Source organism: Pteropus vampyrus, unplaced genomic scaffold (genome assembly GCF_000151845.1).
Source record: "Pteropus vampyrus isolate Shadow unplaced genomic scaffold, Pvam_2.0 Scaffold109, whole genome shotgun sequence".
Taxonomy (NCBI): Eukaryota; Metazoa; Chordata; class Mammalia; order Chiroptera; family Pteropodidae; genus Pteropus; species Pteropus vampyrus.
The window spans coordinates 4990892-5013217 of NW_011888890.1; the positions used below are offsets into that span (position 1 = coordinate 4990892).

General features: G+C 33.8%; 1 protein-coding gene and 1 non-coding gene across 2 annotated transcripts in view; both read right to left on the minus strand.

Moving 5' to 3' along the window:
- Positions 1 to 3550: 3550 nt before the first annotated feature.
- HAUS6 (HAUS augmin like complex subunit 6) overlaps positions 3551 to 22326 on the minus strand; it is a 33156-nt gene continuing 14380 nt past the window's right edge. The window contains exons 9-17 of the mRNA XM_011365341.2: positions 21336 to 21529; positions 20581 to 20707; positions 19995 to 20097; positions 14853 to 14934; positions 10015 to 10081; positions 9342 to 9527; positions 7748 to 7883; positions 5658 to 6680; positions 3551 to 4402 (exon numbers count right to left, since the gene is read on the minus strand). Coding sequence (XP_011363643.1) covers positions 4338 to 4402; positions 5658 to 6680; positions 7748 to 7883; positions 9342 to 9527; positions 10015 to 10081; positions 14853 to 14934; positions 19995 to 20097; positions 20581 to 20707; positions 21336 to 21529 — 1983 coding nt within the window. The 3' untranslated portion in view covers positions 3551 to 4337. The remainder of the gene's footprint in view (positions 4403 to 5657; positions 6681 to 7747; positions 7884 to 9341; positions 9528 to 10014; positions 10082 to 14852; positions 14935 to 19994; positions 20098 to 20580; positions 20708 to 21335; positions 21530 to 22326) is intronic.
- On the minus strand, positions 10163 to 10293 carry LOC111743253. Its single transcript, XR_002781608.1, has one exon.

Genomic DNA, 22326 nt, shown 5'->3' on the forward strand with positions numbered 1-22326 from the left:
TATGGTCTTATTTGAAAATAATTTGAAGGTAGTTAATATGTAAATCTCAAGATTCTGCCCACAAGTATTGCTTAACTGGTAAATTTTATCTTTTGTGATCTTGGCCCGTCAGCAGTGTTTCATAGCACCTGTAGCAGAGTGATTAAGTGTATTGGCTCTAGAGCTAGACCACCTGACCTGAGTTAAGTAGTCTAGTCTCTTCCCTTACTAGTGCTGTGAACTGGGTGAAGTACTTTATTTCTCGTTTCCTCATTTGTAAAATGTGGGTAATAGCACTACAAAATAGGCTTGTTAGGATTCAAAACAACATGGAAAGCTTTTAGAATGGTGCCTGGCACATACTCAGTACTGTCAGCTATCACCACCACTGACTGAGCCATTCTTGCCCCCAACCCCAAAATTACTGGACATGGAACTTACATATTTGAGTTCTTACTAAATGGCAGGTACTCTTAAATACTTAATGTTTACTTTCTTATTTAATCCTCAACCTATGAAGTAAATTACTTTTTATCTCTAAACATGAGAAAACTGCTATGACTAATTGGACATACAGCTGAACCTAGACAATTTGATTACAGATCCTCCCCCTCTATTACAACCCCATTATTGCCTCTACTGACAAAAGTTAATCATAAAAGTCCTAGCATTTTTTTAGATGTATATTATTTATATAATTCCCCTAACTTTACAGGCAGAGGAAACTGAAGTCAAGGGTGAAGTGACTTCTGTGTTTTACTCACTTTGGACAAAATCAATTTCCCATCTGTTTATTTGGAAATTAGATAATAATGAATCAGATTATGTTACCTACTTCGGGGGGAGGGTTCTGAGATTCCTAATTTGGATTGACAATGTATATTGAAATCAGAAAACAAACCTAAAATGTCCCTTTCCAGCTGCCTTAAAGATTGTTTCAACTGCAATCTCTGTATTTTAGAACCAAGAAACCTGATCAATTCATTTTACAAATGAGACATTAGCTCTGTATACAGACATTAAATACAACTGATAGGACTTTAGAATTTCCAAGGCTTTATAAAGGTATTTTAACATTTTTTAAACACTATAGCAGCAGCTGTGGATGACGGTCCCTACCTACAGAGCAACCTGATTATTAAACTCATCTAATTAGGGCCTTTTGCAATAAATATAAAGACTCCAGAAAAACACTCTGAAGTACAGATGCACTCTTTAAAATCACTTTAAAATACATTTAGTAAATCTAGTAATTAAAATGGCAGTAATAAAACACTCTTAACCTGAATCACTGAACCTCACAAATTTCTGCTGATCAGGTTACTGATAACTTTAAATGTGACCGTGATCGTTTTATGATTCGCAGGGCATGATTCTTTTTGATGTACAGGAAATTCCAGAGCCAGGTGGTATAATATTGAATGTTTATTCAAGACTAGAGTATGAGTATGTAGAACATATTTACAAATAGTCCCATAGAGGACTCACAAATACTAAATTTAGGATGTAAACTTGACATTCAAGCACATGAGGAAAAAACTATCTGCAATTAATGTGAAGAGAATTTTGCTTTAGAAAATACTTTTCTTACATTGAGGAAAATGTCCTTAAAATGTCCTTTAGTATTCTTAGAGTAGGAAAAAAAAACAAGGAATTCCTGTTTTTCCTATAGATAAAACTGACTTCATAGATCATGGTTAAGAAACACATGGAAAAGAATGGTTTCAAAACACTTATATTTTTGTTTTCAGTTAAATTACTCCCAAATGTTTTTAACCTCAAATAGTCTTTATTCTACTAGATAACATTTTTAATGTTAAGTAACATCACATGCTTGTCCTCTTTAAACATTTAAAATAGTTAGGACATTTTGGCATTATCCAAAGTTTCAAACTGACAGAGAAGCCAGTTTACACAACTTTATTTTACAAATAGTGAATAAGACAAGGTACATTCTGTGTAATCTATGTATATAATGAGAAAAAGTATATTTACAACAATAAAGTACCCCTCTTTACCTTTACTTCCATCACAGAAGAGGCAAAGAAAATAATTCCAATAGTTCAGTATTTTCATTTGAGTACATGTGTGGACACATCCTCCCACACACATCTACACGGGTGTACATATGGCTATGTATATAATCGGTATAGCTAGAGAGCACACACAACCATGGAAAAGAAAGTATAATAAAAACAATTAAGTGAAAAATACTAAATGAATAAAAGTTAAGATAAACCACAGATTTCAGAGAAAGGATAGGCCCATGGAAAGGGTAGATGAAGATTTCAAGGTGGAAGTGAGATTTGTTCTGCGTCTTCAAGGACAGCTATACTTGTGATAATCTGGAAGACGAAGGTAAAGTATTCCAGCTTCAGATTTGTGAATTAAGGTTTCTAGAGAGCCATACTCATTAAAGCATTTCAGTAACACTAAAAATCTCAAATTTCACTTTCTCCTAAACCATTTTGATTATGACTTGGCTGTATTTAGACCTTCCCTCTCCAATATTGCCTACATAGCAGCTTTTTGACTTCAAGGGTCTGTTCTGATCACGTCACTTCTTTGTTTAAATTCCATTAATTACATTGCTAATTCCAGAAGAGTTCAAATATGAAGGTCCCCTATGTAGATTCCTCTATTACTCCTTCTACTATCTTACAGTTATAAGAATTAAAGGAAATTATATGTATTAAGTAGCTAGGTAGGAATGGCCCAGGCAGTCTGTAGATAATGATGGCTCTACCTCCTCTCCAACATGTTAATTTTGGATTCAGTTTTCTTAAGGCAGACTAGTTTCCCAGTTTACCTGTAGAGTCCTTTATTCATTGTATTAATAAAGGAATACAGCACCTTAGGAGCTTTTCCTCTTTTCCACTGCAAGTTTGTGCTTTTTTCTGCTATCTTTTCTCAAACACACAACAAAAACTGGCCTTCAAACTGGGACTGAACAAACAACTGAGAGACAGTTGGCCCAAAATGAGTGAAGGAAGATCAACTATTAGGTCCATCCACTTCCAGAACTCTCCCTTTCCCTTTTCTCTCCTTGCCAATTTCTTAGCAAAGGGAAAAGGTTTTGATGGTTAAAAGTTGGGGCTACAGAGGAGTACTGTAGGTGCTATCACGCTTCCAGTGTGTGCTCATTCCTCTTGGTTCAGAGGGCCATGGCATGTATTCACTTTGATGCTAGAGATAAGCTCTTTTCTTGGCTGTGGGCCATAAGTGAGGCAGGATACTATACAAGAGGCCTCACATCTGACTCCCACTCGGAGTCCAGAAGATCTACAGGAGGCCAACCCTGCAGCCATATCCTATTGGCCTTTTAGTTATTTCTATGGGGTTTTGAGATTTATTACTGAAGGAAAATAGGATCAAATCCTAGCTTCACCACTGACGTAGCTGCGTGACACTGAACAAGTTACTTAACCCCAAAATTCAGTTTCCTCAAGTTATTTTGAGGCTATTCTGTAGGCAGCGGGGAACTAATGGTTTACGAGGAAAGTAACATAAACAAAATTAGCTCCTCTCCCTCAAAACACTACCCTCCCCCCAAAAAAAACCAAACGACACATAAATTTTTTAATTTTTATTTTTGTTAAAATATAAAACTAGAGTTAAATTCTCCAAGTCTAAATTAGACTAAATATAAATCTGCTATACAACCCACTAAATGGATTTATAGTTAGTGTTCCTTAAAAGTGTATAGTCATCTCCTTCTCTACCTTTTTCCTTTTCTCTAAATTCCTTCTGCCCCAGTCTTCACTTACTATCACATGCACTTCATTCGACCAAACATTTTTCAGGATCAACCTACTTGAGTAATCATTAAGCCCATTTAGAGCTTTCTCAAACTTAAACTTAGTCATTTTGACTACACATCTCAAGGCACTATTTTTCTCACTTTTTTTGGTTAGTATCGGAATGTTCCATTAAGAAACAATAAGTTGTATATTTCCCTAAAACGAAAGATCATTGTATTCAATGGTTATTATGTTAACCACTTAATAAAAGTACATCAAAAACCACTCATCCTTATCTTAATTAACTGAAATTAAAACTAATAAATTAAACTACTACTTTGCCATTTACTTAATGCTTACAAGATTCAAGAAATCAAATGGCTTCATGTAACTTGACGTTTACTTTCCAAATACTTCACATTTCAACCCCATACAATAATACAAAGAGAAAATCCAAACATAATCTTCTTACCTAAAAACATTAGAGGAAGCTAAAAGGCACTGTTTAAGTCTTTTTAGACCTTGAAAAAAGAATTACACTTCCAATGTGTATTTAAATTATAAATCAGTTTTTAAATCAGCTTGCTTCAATTGAAGACATCAGTTAAATTAACAGGGCTACTGCTTCATCAAGTCGAATGGAGATTCTTTTGTATCAAGGCTCTTATTTAAAATTTCTTCTTCTGCAAAATTGATTTTAAAAAGGAGAAAAGGATAAGCAAAAAAAAAAATAGGACAGATTCTTAGTAGCAAATTTCAGTTTTCTTAAGTAAAAAATTCACATACAAATACTTAACTATGATATAATTACCATTATTCTCACTGAGGTATTCTCCAGATACTCTCTGGAAAATATCAATACATCCCTCTTAGAATACTTTTCAATATACCAGTATTTAATTATCATGGGCAAATCAAAGTGATATGTAAAGAGTATCACCAGATCTATATGTGTTCTAACATGCTTTAAACTCTTAACAATGAATATTTTCAAAATATACAAAAGAGGATTATCATTAACCCAATGTATCCATCATCCAGCTTCAATAATTCAATAATTATTTATTATTAATAGCTAATGGGTTAAACTGTGTCCCCCAAAAAGGTATATTGAAGTTTTAACCCCAGGACCTCAGAGTGTGGCTTTATTGGAAATAAGGTCATTGTAGATATAATTAGTTAAGGTGAGGTCATTCTGGAGTACGGTGGGCTCTTAATCTGCATGCCTGGCATCCTAGTAAGAAAGTGCACAGACACTGAAGGGGAGAATACCATGCGAAGACAGAGGCAGAGAATCGAGTCATGATGCCACAGGCCAAAGAACACCCAGGGCTACCTGAAGCTAGAAGAAGCAAGAAGGATTTTCCTCTGGTGGCTTCAGAAGGAACACAGTTCTGCCAACACCTTGATGTTGGTTTCTAGCCTCCAGAACTTACTGCCTCCAGAGACAATAAATTTTTATTGTTTTAAGCCACTCAGTTCCAGATACTTTGTTTCCACAGCCCTAGAAAACTAATGTACTCACCTAACTTGTTTTGTCTCCCCACCCCCACCAAATTTATTTCAAAGCAAATCATAGATATTATTACAAAAATGATATTTAACATAGTGTTTCTCAACTTCTTTAGAACCATCTTCCTTCCACTAGCCAAGAAGATTCTGTCGAGATTTCAGTAGCTTGTATTACAAAAGCAACAGATTTCGGGGTTTTGGTTTTGTTTTCCAATCCTGTCTCATACCAATTGTAAACTACCTACACATCACTAGAGATTCTGAAAGTAACCATAAAAGTGATGGGTTCCCTCTTCTCATCCTAGTTGAAAGAAGAATGTTTTGTCACATTAACAAAGCTCATGTAGCATTCACTGCACACTATTTTTATGAAAAGTTGAGAGAAAACTTCAACTGATCAACATGTACAGATCTATTTTATCTTACCTTTTAAATTAGGTAGTTCTCCATGACATGATATTGGGGTCCTCGGTCTTTGTTCCACTGGAGAAAACTTAATTAGTGGTGAAAGGGATGTGCGTAAAGATGGTTTTGTATAGTCAATGTGCAAATCATGAGTATCCAAAAAGTTATACATACCATCTGTTTGCATGTTTGAGGGAGTAGGGCTCAATTGTGGTTTGTGTCCTTCAGGTATTTCAGAATTAGAGAGGTAAGTTTCTTCCCTTTTCTTAGACAGAGATTTTTTCAGAGCCTCATATCTACTGGAAATGGCCTGTAAATTTAAATCTGATTTTGGAGTCGTCTGTCTTTCTCTCACAACATCTTCTGGAAAAATGCCACTTTGCATAGGACTATTTGGTTCCAGTTTAAAATTGGCTTCTGTACTGCTGGAGCTATTAAGACTTAAGTGGCCAACTTCTTCTGGAAGAGTTTCATGTAATATGCCAAAATCAGTATCCTTAAAACTATTGGAACTAATTCCACTTGATATCTGAAAAGAATTCCATAACATACTTTTATGCATGGAAGGTTCTTTGTAAGAAGCTGGCGAGTATTCCAATATTTTAATATATTCACCTTCACTGCTACCTATCACATCTCTCCTACTGCTTACAGCAGGAGAGAGCGTCTCTGTTTGGGTAGTTTCTAGAAGCTTGTTCTGTAAAGCAGTACACTCCAAATCTTGCTTGCAAATTATCTTCTTATTTAACAAATCTGACTGACTTTGTGTCGTTGGTTTATCTATGAGACTGGTCACCACACGTTTCTGAGGCGAACACTTGAGGCAATCTGAAACAATTTTCTCTTCAGGCAAATGAGAATGGCTATAATCAAATTCAGTGGTTGCTGAGAAAAAACTGGCCATGCTAAATTCTTTTTGATTATGCAACACACGTAAGGATTCTGGCAATATTTTTCTATGTTCAGTATCCATTTGAACTGGTTCTGTACTTCTGTTATCTTCCATTTCAACAGCTTTTCTCCATGAGCTCCTAATATCACTTACTAATTAAATGAAGGGAGGGAAAACACAATTTACTAATATTCGCAAACACAGCATGCAATTAAACATTTCATTTCTAGTGCTCAAGATAAAGCTACTATGTTCCATAGATATGCTGGTTGGATGATAAGGCTCCCACAATATACCAAAGCCCAACAACATCAAACAACTCCATCTCCAACTGATAACACACAAATAACAAAAGCTGTTCTGAAATGTGCATATATTTTCGCACAGCATATACAAATTGCATGTATTAAAAAGATATTTTTGGGCCAAGGTTCAGATAGTAGTTTAGGCTTTGCAGGCTATCCGGTCTATGACAACTACTCAACTTTGCCATTGCAGCATGAAAGCCGCCATTAACATGTTGACAAATGAGCAAGGTTGTGTTCAATACAAATTTGTTTACAAAAACACACAGGGCAGGCCAGATTTGTTCTGTAGGCTAAAGTTTGCCGACCACCGTCAGGCTGTGGTGGATTCTATTTGAAGTGAATCAATTTCACTTTAAATATGTCATTTCTAGCAGCATAATGGAAATTATATTTAATCGCTCAACCATGATTATGTGCCTACATAAGGACAACAATATCAAAACTTTGCTGACAAAAATTATAGGTTATAAGAAAAAAGTTCTGGACGTTCTGGCTAGCTTTAGGAAGGGTAGAAAAGATCTCTATACGTAGTTTTTGGCTGATGCTGCTTTGTTGACTAGGAGAAAACAGCCTCTATACTCTATAAATGTGATCACAGATCAGATGTGGAGGTAGAGGATTTTTTAAAAGTGATCAACTATTTTCTAGGAAAGAGTCAAGTTATACAACAAAAACAAAACTGTACAGTACCAGTGCAAAATAATACTGCTAAAGAGGACTGCTATACAAGTGAGAGTGCCCACATTTAATAATTCAATAAAAAGTCCCTTACATCGAAACAAGGAGCCACTACCACTAAACTTAAAGATATAAAAGAGTTTTAAAGTGAACTTCCAGAAGATCTGTCAGACCATGGTTCTTATAGAAGTAATGGCTAAGAAAAAAAGTGACAGAAAGCATTATAAACTTACTCAAGTTTTCTGGAGTTCGAGGAATTTGGTTCCTTGTTAAGAACGGGTTAGAAACTAAAGAATCAATCAGTTGCTCTAGTTTTACTTCTTTTCCTGTAGAGAGCTGTGGTGAATCAGATAAAACTGTCCTCGCAACCTAAAACAGAACAGAAAAAGTAATTACCCCCAAATTAAGCTCATTGGTAGAATGCAAGAAAAGTCCTGATAATAACAAAAAGCACTTCAGTCAGCAAACCTTCCCGTAACAGATGACACAAAAATAAGCTCAACAATATAGCTCTCAGACAATCCCTAAAGACTGTCTAGGCACAATTCTTAAAAGCCAAATAGAAATCAACACAATGTTTCCTCGCTTATATATCCCATTATAAAGAAAAGAAAAGATAAGGATCTTGAAACTTGGGAAGATTTAGAGATAGTTTTGACTACACAGTGACCTACACTACTATCCACCACATCTTTGAGCTTAATAACATTCTTTTAACCAAAAAATGTTCTTTTCCTTCCATATCAGAAAAGAAAAAAAGACCAACTGACCATCTTTTCTTTACTGTAATCAACTAACAAAGAGAAACAACAGAATATTTAGAGACCATGAAACTTGCCCAACCTCCCCATGTTACAACCAAGAAAAATGACTGACATCCAGCTCTCTTATTTGGACACTATTCATTACTTTAATCAGAACTGAGATAGAACTGAGATAGAGAAGGGAACTCCAATACCTGAATCACTAAACCAAATTTTTCTTTCATTCTCTCAGGAATATAAAGTAGCTAATTTACTCTCTGGCTACTTATCCAAATTCAAACAATGCTAAGTGATGTTGTAGGAAACTGTAATATAAGTAACATTAAAGAATGGCTTGTAGACCACCTAGGAAGACCAGGTGCTGCAAGCATAAAAAAATAAAAAAATAAGGGATTGTAAACTGACAAGGTCCTTGCAATCTATGAGGTCAACCAAGGGTTGCTTCCCCTAAAAAAAAAAAAAGGCTTCAGCATTTAATTTGTGTAAACTGAGTTCAGTATTACTACTGAGCAATAGTACTATCATATGGTCACTTGCCAATAAAGTAGAATAGCATGAAGGAACAAAGCTGGTTAGGAAAACAAAGATCATGAACAATGATGGAATTAATCAGTTTTTAAAAAATTTAGAATGCAGGACAAAAACCTTTGTTCAGTAATAATGTGATACTGTAGTCTTTGATCTAATATTCAAAAAAAAAGGAAGCTCAGCTAAGCAAAAGACAACATTCACAGAGTATTTAACAGAGTATAATTGATTATATTTACCCAACAACTAATGTAATAGTTAATCTCAAAAATATCATAGATGTATTATTTTTATACTTCTGGATATTTATAGGATGGGACATGAGTTCTAAACCATGGATGTACTCTTAATAAGTTTATAAGAAATCTATTTCTACATTTGAGGACCAATTTTGCTTTAACCATTTTTATTATCTTGACCTCCTTTCTCAAATTATCTCTAATAAATCAATAATTAACTGTACTTCACTTATAATCACAACACTATAGAAGAAATAACAGATAATTTGGTATACTTGTTAAAATCCTTTTCTAACCTCTTCTGCCAGATAATCTTGCTCTTTTTGGAATGGATCACTTTTTTTAACTGGCAGGGGCTCTCCAAATGCACTACTCTCTACATTCTTTGCAGTATTTGATGATGGGAGGTCTTCCATTTCAAATTCCAGTGTCTTCTTAGAAATTGTTTCATTATCCTTTCTAGGTGTTCTCATCTTCGTGTCCTGAAGAAGATAGACATATACTGTTAAAACCTTAATAGGACATGGTTCTATAGTGTGACAGCATGTCTGCTTTACACACAGAAGGTCCTGGGTTTGTGCCCCAATGGAGCCACAGTCCATGGCCGATGGCCATGCCATCCTGAACAAATCCGATGTCTGATCTTGGACGCTAAGCAGAGTCAGGCCTGGTTAGTACTTGAATGGGAGACCACCTAGGAAGAAAAGTGCTGTAGGCATAAATAATAATAAATAATAAATAAATAAAAATAAAATAAAACCTTAATAATCATGCATCATCTTCATTAGAGGTTCTTTTCTCATATTCTCATTTAGAAGCAACAGTGAATATATAAATAGAAATGGTACTAATGTGCAAATACTGGCACATGTGAAAATTAAAATTTAATTGGGATATCAATAAAAATAATTAATATTTTATCATAAGTTAGTATGGTCAGAATTAATTAAAAATTGTTTTAAAATGTACCTTTTCAAATAGTGTAACACTTTTTCTATCTGATGATGAAACTGGCTGCAACAGGAAAGAAGCAGGGCTAAAAAGAAAAAAAGATAACAACCCAAGTTATGAGTAGGAAAAAATAAAATTCACTTCATGTATCTGAATATTCTAAAGACACTGTCTGCCCCGTATCTGTCCGTTACGATTTCACTCAATTCGTCCCGGTCATCAAAAGGCAGTTTATTCTAGGGAGGTATGGTGACAATTAGAGCAGTACTTAAGCCCAATTTGTGTATCAGCCTCCCAAATTATGAATATTTGCCTTACCTGCTGTATATTTTTAGGTTGAGAGCATTTTTTTACAAGGGTTAAATGATTTGATGAACACTCAAGAACTTGAGTACAGGGTAAGAACAAATTCAATTAATTAGAATCACATTATTATAATGTCTTCTGGCTTTAGATCATAGTTCATTGTAGCAGTTCTTTCTTTTAAGATTCTTTAGCTATTTCATATCCAAAATCGTATCTTATGCTGAATTTTACTAGACAGCAAATAATTACATTTACCATAAAGTCAAAGTTATTCAACTTCAGTATGCTGCATTCTACACATAGTATTCTTTAATCTTAGATTATCTTGTCCCTTTGAATAAACATAAAAACCTTATGCATATTTTCATTATAATTACAAAATAAGTTATTAAATTTCTGAAGCCTTCAAAGCAATGATAACTTTAACCATTCATCTTCATCAAATTTAATCATGGACTGGGTCTATTCACGGCCAAAAGCTTCTCTATTCTAGGTAATATAAAAGGCAGGATAACCAGAGACCACTTTCAACATCAACCATGACAGGGCTTTGCTTCTGTTCACAGCCAGAAATATAAAATTAACAGCTTTTCAGATATTTTATAAAATAGCAAATATGCTTTTTCAAAGTTTTTCAAATATGTCTTTTTTAGAATCATCATCTACCTTCCAAACAATGCAAAAGCACTAAAACTGCTCAAGCTTCAGCTTCACCTCAACAGGACATAATCTATATACATCAAAGGCAAAAGATGAACTATCTACTGCAATTTTATCTTAGTTTTTCCAAAAACTTAACATTAAAATGATCAAAAGCCCTTTGAAGCAGGGCCAGCAACCCATGAACCAAGGCCATTAAGATGTCATCACGAGATGGTGAGCTCTTTGAAGACGAAGACTATGTCTTTCTAAAGGCTATTCCCAGGGGCTAACAGTGCCTGATACTTGATAATGCAACACATATCTGTAACTGACTGACAGATTGACTTGATCGATGAATGTTACTTAAGGATAAGGTTCTTACAGATGCTACCAAATTTTTTTCTACTTTATCCTGCAAAGCCTCATAATAGAGAAAAATGGAAATATATTCTATACCTTCTCTCTCATTTCTGAACTGGCAACATGCGGTCGGCACTGCTAATATCTCAATCCAAAACAACTTTAAGGCAGTTCTGGCTCAGTCCTTACTCTCAATCTACTTGCCAAAACTGAGGCCCATGAAATTCTGGCATGGTACAAGAGCAAAAGAAAGGGTGCTGATCCCATTGCGGGACTTGCTCCTAAGGAAAGAGCACTTCCAAAAGAAAAAAAAGAAAATGACATGCTTTTTTTAGGAGTAAAAATTTTAGAAAAACTTAAGTCTAAAAATAAATGAAATGTTACAAAGCCATTACAAGTAATAATTGGTAATGTTAAGTAAACATACAACACACTAAAAAAACTGTATTTATACTATGGTAATATTTAGGAAATTTTGTATTTTATAATACAAGACTATATCCATGCTTTGATTAGAACTAAATTTATGATTGTAAAAAAATGCCTAAAAATGATCCTGAGGAAATAATCTGACAAGCGATTTATTAAAAATTTTGGTTAACAATTTTTCATTTTTATTTGGTGGTATTGTTACAATATGTCTACAATTAACAGAAATAGTAAGTAGGTTTATAAAAAGAGAAAGATATAATATTGAAATTCAATTTCTAAGACTAAGGATACCTTGTTGACAGGCATGCAAGATCATACTGCCCTATCTTTGAAATGCAGTAAAGGAGAAACTATAGTGGTTAAAGGTCTAAAAATAATCACATCACCATTACTAGAAATATCATGGAACTCACTTCCAGAAACTATTGAAAAAAGAGGTAGTGTCCACAGTATATAATAAAGGCATCATCAATCACTGAATTCTGGTTTTAAGTGTGGTGAAGCCTCCATCAGCTCATCTGACCAAAACCAGACATGAGATTTACAGAGAAGACTATTTATATTTTAGTACCTGTGAATGAAAACTGCATGTGAAAAGGCTAATAATACACTCTAAAAACTATATTCTTTCCATGTTTTTTAACTGAAGAGTTATACTGATTATATCCACATATGAATTTCCAGTTAACTACATTGATACTGATATAAGATGCCAATAAAATTTTTAGTATAATAATTTAGTATAACTACATGCAAAAAAGGCATTATTTTCTTTACATACAATCCACCCACATTACGTTACTAATAAAATATTTTATTATAAAATACCTTTTATAGTAAAGAATTCTGAACAAGTTTATCTCCACATCCCAGTAACTCAACTCTTCACCTCTCTTCTGCCATCAGGCAGTAATAACCTTTCATATCCCATTTAGCACTTATCCTTCATCATCAAAAGCCTTCCCTTCCCCTACCTCCCTTGAATATCCTAACCTATAATTAAAGTATCAAAAGATAATTAAAAGATCCATGAGCTAGGAAAAGGATAAGAAGACAAATGTGGAGATCAAAATATATTTATACGATTTCTTTTTCCCATATTAAGAGAAGTCATTTAAATTAAATTCTTACAAGCTGTGTCTGGCTCCTGTAGAATTCTGATAACACATCTTAGTACAAAATTCTACTTCAAGAAAGAATCTTAAAGTTCAATAAAGTTCATAAATAAAATCTGATTTTTTAACTAATCTACTAACTCCATCAATCTTTAGTCCAGCGAGAGACTTTTAATCAACATATTTAATATGCTCTCTCACAGGAAGACAAACCAAAAACATAATTAAGATTGGGAGGCACCAACTATTCCCCGCTAGCATGCTTTAAGAACAACTGTGATAAGAAGATAAAAGCCTAATAACTCCACTATTTCTCTTCAATATCTAGTCTTCACAGATTTCATTATGTCTTTAGGTACTCAGAAAATCAACATCACATCCAGATCTAAGAATAAAAATATAATTCTTCCACAACTCATCCTGACCTCCTCTGAACCAAAAAATTACTGCAGAGGAAACTACCAATAGCTCAATTTCACATACAGTAGTGCCCCACCCCCTTATCCATGGGAAATACATTCCAAGACCCCTAGTGGATATCGGAAATGACAGATAGTACCAAACTCTATACATACCATGTTTTATATACAGGTATGTTATATACATACCTTTTCACTTAAAGGAAACACTTCACAGCTTCTCTTTGACATATCTAAAATGTCAGCATCACTACTCTTGCATTTTGGGGCCATTAGTAAATAAAATGAGGGTCACTTGAACACAGGCACTGTGATACCCCGACAGTTCATCTCCTAACCAAGACAGCTACTAATGGCTAGGCAGTGAGGATACTCTGGAAGAAGGGATAAGTCACATCCCAGGCAGGAGAGAGCCAGACGGCCCAAGATTTCATCCTGCTACTCAAAACAGCACACAATTAAAAACTTATTTCTGGAATTTTCCACTTAATATTTATGGAACATGGCTGACTGCAGGAACTGAAATTGCTGATAAAGGGGTACTACTGTATAAGTTTGACCCATGTTATGGTGTTTCGACTTATTCAGAGTATAAAAAGGACCTCAATTCATTTAAAATTTAGAATTTACTTTTAGAATTATTCTAAGTATTTTGTTTCCAAATCTGTGCCTCATTTACATGGGGAAATTGGACTGAAAAATACCTAACTCGGGACAAAGGGTAACAGGAAAAAAAAAAAAACAAAATAAAAGAATCTGTTTAGTATGTCTGTATTTGATTGCTACTTAATTTAAAAAAATATATTCCACAAGCTGATTACATATATTTAGTTTAGAGATTTTCCCTTATATTACCTGCCATCAGTTTCAGGGGCCAAAATGGGATAATAGAGAAAACAGGCAATAAAGAAAATGAGAATGCTCCTGAAGGAAGTTACAATAAACTAAGTAAGTTCAGGTTTTTTAAATGTTAAATTTTGGTATCTGATTAAATCAGAAGTCTTTTTTTTTTGAGAACTCTTTTTTATCAAATGGCATATTTCATATATAATATTATATCAAATGTAATACAAATACACCAAAATATAATACAGATATTATATGCTGTTCAGGTTGAAGTAGGAAAGTTTGGACTGCCCACAGGCTAAATTAGATTCATTCACAGAACCAAAGGGCACAATAGAATACAGACTGAAGACTACCAGAGTAGATGATCTCAAAAGTCCCTGAACTCTTGGATTTAGTCAATAGCTACAACTGGTTTCAAAGAAGTTTACATACATAAAAAAACAAAAATTCTCAAATTTTCATCAGATAATTTCCATGTTTTTTCCTTCAAAAATTAGATGATCCCCATGAATCCCAACATTTAGATAATAGAAAAATAGAAAAAATATATGCCCATGCATCAGAAATGTTGAGTCTTTCCTGAAAATATAGATTAGCAGTGGAAAAATACTGTCTGATTAAGAGAAGAAAATTATGGACTATCCCATAGTAGAGAAGCTTAAAAACTAGCTAAAAATGAGACAAAAATTAATAAAGGAGGAAAAAATCAATATGAAAATCAAATTTGTTTTACCTGTTGGCTAGATCACATACAGTTCCTAGTGTATCAGTGGCTCTTCTACAATCATTTTCCTGGTTATGTTGCTTAGGTGTATCTAAAGAAATAGAAAAATTAATAACTCTTTATTTATGTTTTTACATTCTAATATTGGCAGATCTCTTGAAATTCTACAACTTCTTAAGTGAAGGAAACAAAAAAATCAGAATAATAAGAATGCTAATAGGAAAAGACAATTATTTAATTGTTAAGTATAAAGTGACAGTAGGACAGTGATAAAGAATATATAATAGGCTTTTCTAAAAAGATTGATAACTAACACTAAGTTTCCAAAAGAGACAGTCCATATTTCTCCAGCATTATATAGCTATGTTTCATGTTTAAGTACACAGATCATGCAATTACCATATAAACCAGCAAAAACAAAAAGTTATAGTTCTTAGCATATTTCAGCTCAGCATCTATGACTTCATTCAACCTATGTACTTATTCTTCAACATATCACTGAAGAACTACGAGCTATTATTGTACTAAAAACTGGAGAAAGAAATAAAAGATGGAGACCTACCTTCAAGGAGTTAGTGTAGAAAAAACTTGATAAGTAGAAAATTATGTATACTGCTATAGTATTATGATAGAAGTATGCAAGGAGGCAGAAGGGCATCTGCCCCAGACTAGGGAATGTGAAGAAGGCATAAAAGTACTGAGAGAATAAGGTATAAGTTTGGTATGGAGTAGCAGAGGGTATATCTAGTAAAAGTATTGGTAAGAAATGAAACTTATGAGGAAAACCATGGCTAGATTACAGAAGATTTGATATTCCAGGGGCAGCTCTTCTTCTTTCAACATGTTAGCTTCTGAGAGACTATTTACACATGTGTCCAAAGTGATACTATAGAAGAAGCCAATGGATATTACATAAAGTTTTCCTTTTAATCCATCATAATAGTATGCCATCTTATAACATTTTCAATACCCTATGCTTTTGCGGCTACTAATTATGACGGAATTACTGAGATTTATAAAACGTTATAAAAATGAACACAAATAACACAAACTTGACAACCACAAACTAAAACGCTTATGCATAACTATAAACAATATCTGATGGTGGTGGGCACAGTTGATGCACGTTTGTTCTGGTATGTAAGAGTTTGTAAAGTAAAAGTTGCTAGGTGAAAAAGTGCTTAGAGCTTTTTTCTTTTTCTTTTTCCTAAAGGTAATAGGTGACAGGAAGCCACTGATGTGTATTATACCTGGAGATGAAAAGGACCATGTTTATATTACAGAAAGACCACTGAGAGCCACTTTTAATATGGAATAAACAAAACACTGGAGGCAGAGTAGCTAGTTATAACACAATTCTAGGCAAGAAATGACAAAAACAGTACTTAAGCTGTAAGGATAGCAAAGTAGGGGATAGGCATAACAGGGCATTTAGGAGGTTAAAAAGAAAAACTGAACTCATCACTACAAAGCGAACCAAGATGAAGCAGACAGTGACTCCTACCATAAACACTAGAACCGCTAAATAAAATGTAAGGGGAAAAAATGCCCAGAAGAAAATAAAAATCATCACATGCCAAAACCAAAGATGGAAAGCATGATCAACACAGTAAGCTCACACTGAGAAATGAAAGCTCAGTGAGATAGGGTCCAGAGGCTGAACACCAGAGACATAATGGCTGCATGGTAACAAGAAATATCATCTTGGATCACTCAGGCTGGAATCTGAGAGACTGGCATAAGGCAGAACACTGTAAAGGCTGCTCAGCCTCTGAAGAGATTATAAAAATTCTGCCAACTGGACTAGGAAAGTAGCAGAGAAGCTTGCTGTCAACCTGGAGTCCTGAGTGAAAAAAAAGGAAAGAAAGAAGGAGGAAGGAAGGAAGGAAATTTAAAACCTAGCCTACTGAAAAGGAGGTGTGAAATCCGAACTTACACTAACTACTTATTGTAGGAATCCCAAACCAGAGATACTAACCGGCCTAGCTCAAGGGAAACTCCTGAGTCCCTAAGCCACTCTGTAGAGACCCTTCTACAATTCAGGGCCCATGTGACTCTTCCAGGGGTGAGGAGACTGTCATTGAGATCATAGTCAAGTGTTTCAATAGGAAGCAAACCACCATGAAAATTAGTAGGCAGAGCATATAGGAGCAGAGTATCTGAAACAGAGAGATATAAGAAAAATCGACAAAGATAAAATCAGTACATTTTAAATGATTAGCAAAAAAGAAACAGAAGCCATAAGGAAAGATGATACCATGAAAAATAGACAGTTTTGAAAAAGAAGCAAATGAAAAGTATATTCACGAAAACTAAATACTAAAGGAATAAGTCAAAAATGAAATTAAACATAACTAAAGTGATAATTAGTAAACCATAGTAGAGATTCAAGGAAAATACCTAGAATGCAGCCCAGAGTTACAAAATTATGTATGAATGAGAAATTAAGAGATATGAAAGACAGAATCAGAAGTCCCAACAGGAGTTACAGAATCAAAGGGTCAAAAGAATGAGAGGAACAATATTAGAAATCAGTGAGTAAGTTTCTAGAACTAAAGAAAGATATGAGCCTTCACATTAAATAAGTATATACTAGTCCCAAACAGGCTAAATAAAAACAAATCTACATTTAGACACATCTCAATGAATATGCCTGCATAATACAAAAATAAATTGAAGTCTTATAAGCAACCATACCTACAAATGAATGACAATTAGATCGACAGTAAATGTCTGAGAAACAACATAAGGCAGAAAGCAATAAGATTATATCAAAGTCCTAAGGAAAAATAAAGTGTCAATCTAGAATCCTACATCCAGTCAGACTATCATTCAGGATTAAGTGAAAATAAAGACAGTTTCCCAGAAAGACGAAAGACTACTCTTCAGAGTCCATTACTAAAAGTAAAGGATATACTTCGAGATACACTTCTCGAAAGAAAAAAAGTACAGAAGTAATAGCAACCAAAAGAAAGAAAATCTGTAAATGTGTTGGTAAATCTAAACACAATGATTGTTAAAAACAATTTCTATAATGTCGTTTTTAAAAAGTGGGGGCAGGGGAATTATTCTAGAATAAAAGTGAGTAAGAGAACAAAACAACCAAATGAAATGAGTGAGCACTCACTGGACATTTTGGGGCATAAGAGACATTTTATTCATCAACTTTAGAATGGAAGAACAATACTATGTATTGTTAGATTCATACAGATAATGTAAAATTTTTATAAACACACATCAGAATAGATATAAGATTCAGAATAGTAATTATCTCAGCAAATGCAGGAAGAATGAGGTTAAGAAATGGCAGATACCCAAGGTTTAACTACATATGTTACTTTAAAAAAATCTAAAGCAAATATTGTAAAGATTTGTCAAATGAATGTTCAGTAAACAGGTATTTATATTATTCCCTGCATTTCTTATATGCTGAAATACAATTTTAAAAAAAAACTTAAACGAAAATTACTTTGACTAAGACATACTATGTAAGGTATAGGAGAGAAAAAAGTTGTTTTACTACAAAAAAGTATAAAAAAAATGTTACAGTTCCCCAGCTCAGAATAAGGCTCTGCCCTTGGGAAATAAAAGGAGTCCCAAGAGTACAAATTGTGCAATGTCAGAAGACAGGGTTACCTCCAGAGAACTTACCAAACACCTCTAAAATGTGGACTTCCAACTAGACTTAAGCAGACACAAATAGGCCCTCACTTTCAAGGCAGACAGAGATCTCTGAACGGACATGAGAACAATTTCATGGTTTTACAGAGCCTAAATTAATTCTAACAAGAGTGCAAAGGTCCTTTCCAAGCTGAAGTGAGGACACAATGCCAACCATACATGCCAGGAGCTATCAAATTCTATCATAAGTAATGTTCTATTGAGGTCATTTTCATTCATCAAACCATGCAGTCAAAATGTTCTACTCTTCAGCTAGCACCTATTCTGAGCCTTGCTCTCTTTTCCAACCAGTGTCCGCCCCATATATACCTGACTCCTAAACCAATCACCTATACCAGTTGTGTTCACCATTTTCTTCCTAAGTCCTACCATGACGTCCAGCCTGCCTGAACTCAACTATGGACTAAACTTATTACCTGTTCCATCCTGGCTATATAATTCATATGCTTTTTTTATTCATTTATTCCTCTACCTATCCGTCTTACATTTACTGAACCCATTAACAATTTCGTGTATACAGTACTGGGCAATTTGGCAGACTGAATACGAAATGGATATTAGATATTATAGAGAAGTTAATTTTTAGGTGTGATATTGGTATGATAATTAAGGAAGCTTAATAAGACATTATAGATTTATTGTTCATTTTTTAGGTGTGGAATTACTATGGTAGGAAAACATCATTTATGAGAATGCATGGTGAAACAGAGCGAAGTATTACACTGTCTAGAATTGACTTGGTTTAGCAAAAATATAAACATTCATAGTTAAAGCAAATATGCCAAATGTTAATTGTTGAAACAGGTAGTAAGTATTCAGGTAATAACTAACATTCTTTCATGTTTAAAAATTGTGGGCTTCTACACAATAACTTGTAAATGACTGTTTACGGCAATATTACTCATAATAGCCAAATGGTGCAAACAACCCAAATGTCCATCAAAGAATAAATAAACAAAATATGGTTTAATCATACACTAGAATGTATTCATAAAAAGTAATGAAGTACTGATACATGCTATAACTTAGATGAACCTTGAAAACACTGTGCAAAGTGAAAAACTGTACAAGTGAAAGAAGCCAGACACAAAAAGGTTCATATTTATATAACACCATTTACAAGAAATATCCAGAAGAGGTAAATCCATAGCGAGACAAAGTACATTAGTGGTTGTCAGAAACTGGGGCAGGAGGAAATGGGGAGTGACTTTTAATGGATACGGAGTGGGTGCAGCGTTTCCTTCTGAGGTAATGAAAATCCTCCGGAACTAGATAATGGTAATGGTTGTACAACTTTGTGAATTTACTAAATGCCAGAGTTGTATACTTTGCCTGAGTGAAATGATGTTCATTTCACACTAAAAAATAATTGGAGGGAAAAAAAAAAAAACAAGAAAGAATGTAAAGGAACAGTTATCGTAGTGAGAAATATTGATGAGAGGAAAGTTTAAAAGAGAAAAAAATACCAACCTGGAAGTGAAGCAGGATACTGCAAAAGAATACTTCTTGCATATGCTTCTTCTGAGGCAGGATCAAACGAAAGGGGAGACATAGGTGGTAAAAGATCCACAGCCTTAAAACAAAGAATTCATAATTTTGAAATGTACACATTTTATTCACTACCACAAAAACAATACCAAATTAATCTGAGAATGGATGATTTTCCCCCTGAACAAAGACAGAATCACTCTGCATATAAATTATCCTATAATTATTTTTAAAACATACAATATTAGGAACAAGAAAACTATTTTTTGCCTCCAGCTATGCCTTACATGTAATAGCAGCAAACATCAAGAGGAATGTCTCATTGTCATTTTAATACACTCCTCTGAATTTAAGAGTATTAACTATAAATCACAACAGCAGCTTGATGAATATTTTAATATGTATTTATAAGAATTACAGAAACTGAACATTTGAATTTTAGGCTCAGATGCAAAAATGACAAACATACATACACACAGCATTTCTAGGTCATTTCTAACATGATAAATCGAGAGATAGATTTCCTTGCATTAAACTACTCTCCAAAAGGCAAGCCGATATTACTTACTGGAGTCCAACTTTTAATTAGACTGAAAGGAGACAAACCAAGGTATTTTTTCCATTTTTTATGCCATTCTTCTTGTTTTTCAATAATAGAATGTCTTAAAGTTGTAAGATCTTCTTTCAATTTATGCCTATAACAGCATAAAAAAATAACTTTATTCAAAACATGAGTATATAAAAAAGTATTAAGTAAAATTTAAGAATGTAACTGAAAGATCAACCAATACATCACATATAAATTGAATAAACTCTCACAATGAACACTAAGAACCTAAAATACCACTTTTTCTTTTAAAACCAGAAAGCAATCATACATTTATTACTCCATTTATCTTTAAAATACAGTTTTGTTTCCTGGTTCTAAACTCTAGTAGGAATTCTGTTCTCACTCTCTGTTCATTCCTAAAGGCAGCCCATACCTCCCAGTCACTCTGCTCAAATAAAACATTTTTCTAAGCCATAGTTTTATTAGTAGAATCTACCAAAGGAAAGCTACAGAAAAGTTAAAATTATTTCGTAAAAAATTAAACTTAGGGCTAATATTATATTCCAGACAAAAAGAAAACTACCTTACTTTTTCTTTCTACTTCATGTATCTCTCTGGGAGTTGATGACATAAGGTTTTTGAGTACTAGTAAAATTTTCACACTTGTTTGCCAAAGCTAAAGAGTTGTTAACTACACAAGAGTTGTGATGAGAAATTATCAAAACCATCCTACTCCTCCCCCAATAAAATAATGAAAAATCTTACTAGTGTACCTCATATGTTTCAGATCCGATAATCTTTCTCTCTGAAATTTGGTTTCTTTTTCAAGGAAGCGAAGGTCTATTGCCAGTCTTGCTTGGTCAGCCCGACAATGTTCATATTTCATTACTTTCAAGACTTCATTTAATAACTGAATAACTGTTAAAAGGTTCAGTTTTCCAGTCTCATAAACGTTTCCTATGTGCAACTAAGAAGTCAGAGAAAAAAAAAGTGAACTGTAAGTTCTTAACATAATAAACTGCTACATAAAGCATTTGTGTTTTTTACTATTAAATAAAAAGGTTACCAAAGGAAGAATGAAAAAAGTCAATTGTCTACCCCAAAATAAAACTATGTAAATAATTTTGGTCCAAAGAAAATCATTTTGGAAGAATTAACATGCTAGACTACATTTTTATATTATGCAAAAAGTTGAAAACCAGAATAAAAGAAATGCGAATGGAAAGGAAAATAAAGATTGAGAAAGGGTTTGAAGCAAGATTATGAATTCGTGTTTTAACAAAAGTTGCAAATTGATGGCCCCTAAAGTTGCATCCAAACTTAGAAATGTTTATTTGGCCTGCAAAGTTCCAATGTTTTAAAATTATTTGAATTAGTTGCCAATATTTTTACAATCATAGATTTCACATAAAAATTACTATTTTTCTGAAGACCTCATCACTTTCCAATTTACCCCTATTGTTACACACAATTAGTGTACTTCATTTATACATAATACCTCCCTAGTTCCTACAGGAATCTGAGTTTGCAGATCCTGATCTTTATGTACTCCGAATCTGAAGTGCCTGTCATGTTACCTATTAAAGTGAAAACTCTTCAGGGTCACAACAATATTTTATCTCTGTACTTCCTATTCTACAATCAATACTTGGCATACAGTAGATAACTTAATAAATGGTAAGTTTACCAAGAAAAAAACAGACAGAAATGCCCCATAAGCAAGTAGAAATGATTTGATATAGTTTGGGTTAAAGGAGAGAGACT